Source organism: Macrobrachium rosenbergii, chromosome 42 (genome assembly GCF_040412425.1).
Source record: "Macrobrachium rosenbergii isolate ZJJX-2024 chromosome 42, ASM4041242v1, whole genome shotgun sequence".
Lineage (NCBI taxonomy): Eukaryota > Metazoa > Arthropoda > Malacostraca > Decapoda > Palaemonidae > Macrobrachium > Macrobrachium rosenbergii.
In genome coordinates, this window is record NC_089782.1 from 30,439,555 (window position 1) to 30,445,554 (window position 6,000).

A 6,000-nucleotide genomic window follows, 5' to 3' on the forward strand; every position below is an offset into this window, starting at 1 on the left:
AAAGTACTTTCAGCCCCTCTGAATGCTGTGGTTCACGCTGTGTTGCATATGCTGTATATACTTTTCAGGCTATAGACAGTCTCTTTAGAACTGAATTCTAGATATTTTATCTTTTTATAATTTTTAAACAAGGTCTGGTACTCATATATGTGATACCCGGCAGCAGCTTGTGAATTTTTGAAGTATCCGTTCGGTTTCATGTACAGGATTTTGACGTGCATTGTACAAAATTTCACATTCATTCTTGACAGGCTTTTGTATAATGTAAAATGTTTGATATCAATTTTTGACATTTGATCTTTGTTGTTTCATAAGACAAAAATCCTATGAAAGGTTTTCAGGGATCAAATTGAGAAGCTACGGTACGTAGATTTTAATTTTCTTTGTGTTTAGTCGTTTGTTTCCCATAAGTTTAGTCTCGTTTCATTTTTCGCCGTTCTCGTTTTCTTACGAGGAAGAATGCATTACGGTACCGTGAATCCGTTACTCCACCAAAATTTACGAATCTCTAGTCGTGCCCAGATTTTTTTGTGTCATGTTTGTGATAGGCTCATTTTAAGAATTACTGTATTCAGTAGCTGTTCTGAGCAGTTTTAGTGTTACAATGTATCCCATCTATGTAAGAACTAAATACGTAACTTGTTGTAGGGTAACTTTAGAATTTATTTGTATAATAATCTAATAAAGATGAAAGCTTAACTTGAGGTAGTTGGTATTATATCCTTCGGTACTTTTAAGGCAATGTGTGGTGCGTATTCTAAAGCATATAGTTATCTTGTTAAGGTTCTCACTGAGACTGCCCTGTGCTACAGTGATTTATTTTCATCCATTCCTGTGTTCCTTCTCACACATTACTGTCAGACTTCAGCTTCATCATTTTATCTCCCTTGTAAAGCAATGCCGGGCCAGAATTTTGACATTCTGGTTGTCTAGGAAGGCATAGGAGTGGTGAGTATAGGTAAATAATACTGTCCTTACTGCAGCTCAATTGAACAACTAGCAAATATACATGAAAGTAAATAAAAAACCAACTTCATTCTAAAATTTGTAACATTTCATATTGTGATGCTGTAATACAATGTTCTCTCATCGTTTTTTACTGATTCAAAAAGGGTGCAGCTTACAATTATCGTGAGGTATCCGTATTCTTTCCTTAATTTCTTAATTTGTAAAATATTTCAACCTAGTAAACTTTTTCATTTATAATATTCAGACTGGAAGTTGCGCCCGCTCTGTTGTATATTAAAAACATTTCACATTTTCAGATACATGAGAGATCACTGTCAAGCTAATCTTGCTCTTGTAGATTTTGCTTTGAATACAGACAAAACCCTGTTCCCTTGTGATCTGAAACCATCAGCCTATAATATACTTTTGATCAAATCATTACCTGTACACCCTTGGATGAAAGTGCTGTTTAACCGGCCATTGCTGCAATTACTGTGATCAAATCAAAGGTAGTTATTCCTATTAGTGATCATTTAGCTTTTATAAATATTAAATAATCGAAGACATTCTTCATGCCATAAAGAACACCATATTAAAGTAATTTTATCATTGAATTAGCCACACTTTGAACTCATCCAATTATTATGCTAATACTGGGTCATTCTCTTGTGAGTTGTGAGTTTGGATTCAGTACTGTAACAAACTGCCTGATTAATCAGTCAGGTATGTTTAAGAATACATAATAATATGGTATATGCTAGTGTTTCCACATTCAGAGTTTGTGCAAAGTTAACTATATCCATTTTTTATGTCTTATGTCTTATTTTTGTGTATTATATGTGTGGTTCAGTGTTGAAAGATGCAAGTTGAAAATAAGTCTCATTGCGAGAAGAGACTTGAATAATAGACAATTCAGAATAAGAAATAAAATGTAACTATTTTATATTTTTTAATTATACTGTACTAATTTGTCTTGTGAAAGTGAGAGATTTGGAATCAACTCAATAAATTGTATCCCAAATCTTATTATACTTCCAGAAAACCATTATTTTTTATTCACAGTTGCTGTATGTATATGATGAGTGTAATTTGCCAAATGAAATGGAAAAAGTACTCCTTGATATTTGAGTCGCCCAGCAACCATGCCTGTAATTTTTTATTTTATTTGCATATTGGAAAGGGTGTCTGGCCTGCTATTGGTGGTAGCTAGTGACCAAAGACCAGTTATGCTCTGTTACTCCTCTACTTAATGAGCCAGTCCGGAAGCAGATGCTATGATTTTGGCATGGATTTTTGAAAATGGAATAACATGAGTTTGTAACGACGTCCAAGGGCTCAAAAGATTTGCAGCAAGAGCTGGAGGATATATATATTTATTTCTCATCCTTCTTACTACAGTATTGGAGTTTTTCTTGGTTATTAATTTTCTGTACCTAAAGTTGTCAAGTGTACGATGACCCAAGATTTGGTTTGTTTCATAGACTGTGCTTTGGCCGCCCCGAGAATTGGGTGCTTGGAAGTGTGTTTGTTATTCCATTCTCTGTTTGTGGAATGGAATTTGAATACTGTATAGAGTCTAGGCCAAAGGCCAAGCATTGGGACCTATGAGGTCATTCAGCGCTGGAAAGGAAATTGATAGTAGGTAGGTTTGAAAGGTGTGACAGGAGGAAAACCTTGCAGCTTGCACTATGAAGTAATTGTTATGAGGGGGTGGATAGCAAGGTGGAAGAAAGAGAACATGAATGGAGGTACAGTAAAAGGAATGAAAGTGGTTGCAGCCAGGGGCCAAAGGTACACTGCAAAAAAGCTTTAATGCCTACAGTGCACCCCGTGTGGTGCATTGATATTCTGTTCCCAAATCACAGTGAGTAGGAGGTTTTAAACACAAAAGTTTTAAGATAAATTTTGCCAGATCTCCAACATTTTCAGTGTGTACACTGTACAAATATAAAGATTTTTTAAGCTGTAATTTATTATGTAAAATCTATTTAAAGTTATTAATTATATAAATAAAAATCGGAAGTATTTTGAGATTAATAGGTATTCAGTAGTTAGGAAATAACTTTTGTGGGTTTAATGTTTTACTACCAAAGAAAATAGATGCAGAAAATGCATGGGAACTATTTTCATTGCAAGACTCAGTGAATTGTATTGAGTATAATAAATTTCATACCTCGTAACTTTTCAAGTAAGCGTGTTTTAATTTCAGAAATATAATTTTTATTTTGCATGTGCTTGCAGTCGTGTGTTTTTGTTTTGATCCAGCAATTTCCAGGGCTTCTAAGCATCAAGGATCTTGGTCGCAGGCCTGTATCCTCGTTCGTCTGCAGTGTATGTCACTTCTAGGACCCTTCCGTCACCCATGGGGAACCTGAAGTGAACAGGATTAGACTAAGATTTCAAGAGTTTATTTACATCCTGTACAAGGTATGTTTTATTCGGAATAAAAACAATGCAATATATATTTTTATTCATCAATTATGTAAAAAGATGTTGGTGTACTTTACAAAACGATAAGACAGTGCTGTAATTTGAATTATTCTACTGTATACTTTTTGGGACTAGGGTTTAGACTCATTCCATTTCATAAATGAGGAGACTGAAATTACTAAAGCTGATGTGTATAATAATAAACCTACAATGCCTGTAACATACATGACAGACTATATGCATTATCTATGCACAAGAAGGACATAAAGTGACCATATTAATTGCATGCATGTGAAGTACTACCACAAATACAGAAGATTTTAAACTTAAGAAGATATGATTTAATTTTGAAATTCCAGTCTTGTATAGCCAAGAAAAATATATGGCCATATTTTATTAATGTATCTACTTAAAAAAGAATTTGAGACCACTGTACACTGACTTAATCAGTGTACTGTGTACTCAAATCTAGAGCAGTGAGTTCAACAACAAAAAAAACGGATAAACTAATGGTGTAACTCACCTGTATGAACCTTCAATATTACTCTGCCCTTCCTCTCCGGGAGTCCCGGCAGCCGAAACCAAGATTCCGTTTGCCGTCTCAAATTCGTAAGCGAAGTTGCCATCTCCCTCATCCGAACGGGCATCCCGAATGGTTTCAACAACATTCAGCTCCTCAGGTGTGAGGATTTGAGGCCGCCCAAGGGCCAGAGATATCAGGCAGGTGAGGATGACCTGATAATTAGAGAAACAGGAAAGGAAATACCTGTAATCTGACAAGAGATGAATTAGTGGGTGCTAAAGAGTTTGTTTTAAACTACTGTATTTTGTAAGTACAGTAATGCTCTTAATTAAAGTGGCCAGAAGTATCTGACCTGTGAAATGACATATTTATTGTACTGTAGTTGGTACTACTGTACTTACATGAGTTAAAATTACAAATTATAATGTGTGCATCTTATGGATATTTAAAATTGCAAAATTTTAATGTCTCTGCCTTACAGATTGTTATTTAATTTTCCCTGGCAAGGAGTATCTGTCCATAGTTTCACTATTCTCAATTATATAATTCAGGTGCTGTATGAAATTTTGATGTTATTGTATGTTTCTTTCATCATCTCACTGGGAGTATGAAAGCTACTGCTTCGTTTTGTACTGTATGCTGTACTGTACTAAATGTCAAAGTCTGTACTCTTATACTTGGGGAATGAATCCTTTAAACAAGCAATATAAGTTGCTGGTCTGTTTAATTTAAGTATTTCTGCAATAAATCAGTACTGAATGTTGCCAGTGCCTTGCCTGGTCTAGAAAATACCTTAAACTAGGAAAACTATGCATTTCCAATAACCCCATCACTTTTTCTGTCACCTTCTCTTGCATTTAAATCACCTAGCACAACCATCCTTACATATACTCAACCTAGCCAGCCACTTACAGATTCTGGCTCTCCCAAAAATTATTAATCACTCTTTGACCTGCACACACACACACACACACACACACACTGCCCTTTCATCTTTATCACAATAAGTGCCAAAAACATCCAGCTTTCTGTCCTTAAATAAAGTATCAAACATCCCCACAGACTTGGCAGAGACTTGAAAGTTTTACCCTTTTGGTGTCATGCCCTCAAAAATAGGAAAAGGGTAAAGGTACATATATATTGCAGTTTATGTAGGTATTCATTTGTATTCATGACTGTATTGGTCATCTCTATAATATTCTTTGTGTGTGAATAATATTGTGTAAGGTAATGAATTCATTATGATAAAAAGAAACCAAACTCCTTAACAGTAAGTAGAGATGTATTATCGTACGAGAATCCATTGAAGATATAAATTTAAAATGTAAACAATAAAAAATCCACAAAGGTCATGCACTGCTTTAGGTCTGTGGACCTTACCATTTTATGTCTGGTGTTGTAAAATTGCCATTTTACTTACTATTTTCATGCCTGGTGTTGCAAAATTGCCGGTTGCCTGGAAGAGAATGACTGTTAGGCGCATTGAGAGTTCCCCTTTTATATGTGTGTGTGTTGCGGGGGGGGGAGAGAATGATTCTGCCGGATCAAGAGAGAGAGAGAGAGAGTGATTCTGTCGGACCATGATACGTGATTGTCACCTTGTAACTCGTTTTTTTAATCCTCGTCTCATCATCTTGTGGATGGAGTGGAGTAATGAGCAACAAAGGAGTGATTAAAGGAATTGTAATAGACCTGTAAGGGATACAAGTACAGTAATAGGAGTGAGCAAAAGTTGTAATAGACCTATAAGGGATACAAGTAATAGGAGTGAGCAAAAACTGAAATAGACCTATAAGAGAAATATTTATACTAATATATAGCAAATATTGTAATAGACCTATATATATATATATATATATATATATTATAAAACTAAATAGATATATATATATATATATATATATATATATATATATATATATATATATATATATATATATATATATATATATATACATACACACATATATATATATATATATATATATATATATATATATATATATATATATATATTATATATATAATATATATATATATATATATATATATATATATATATATATATATATAATATATATATATATATATATAAAAAC

General features: G+C 33.8%; 1 protein-coding gene across 1 annotated transcript; it reads right to left on the reverse strand.

Moving 5' to 3' along the window:
- Positions 1–2,305: 2,305 nt before the first annotated feature.
- LOC136828139 (cuticle protein AMP4-like) lies at positions 2,306–5,410 on the reverse strand. Its single transcript, XM_067085958.1, has 3 exons — positions 5,322–5,410; positions 3,902–4,113; positions 2,306–3,319 (listed from the first exon to the last, which is right to left on the reverse strand). The coding sequence occupies exons 1-3, from the start codon at positions 5,382–5,384 to the stop codon at positions 3,229–3,231; spliced, it is 366 nt and encodes a 121-aa protein (XP_066942059.1). The 5' UTR covers positions 5,385–5,410; the 3' UTR covers positions 2,306–3,228.
- Between the last annotated feature and the right edge of the window lie 590 nt (positions 5,411–6,000).

What these genes read in the sequence shown, in the direction of transcription:
- LOC136828139 (XM_067085958.1), bottom strand. Translation starts at nt 5,384, where the DNA reads ATGCGCCTAACAGTCATTCTCTTCCAGGCAACCGGCAATTTTGCAACA. An exon ending in CAACACCAGGCATGAAAATA is followed by an intron (nt 4,114 to 5,321) that starts GTAAGTAAAATG and finishes TCTAATTATCAG; the next exon opens with GTCATCCTCACCTGCCTGAT. An exon ending in AATATTGAAGGTTCATACAG is followed by an intron (nt 3,320 to 3,901) that starts GTGAGTTACACC and finishes TGTTCACTTCAG; the next exon opens with GTTCCCCATGGGTGACGGAA.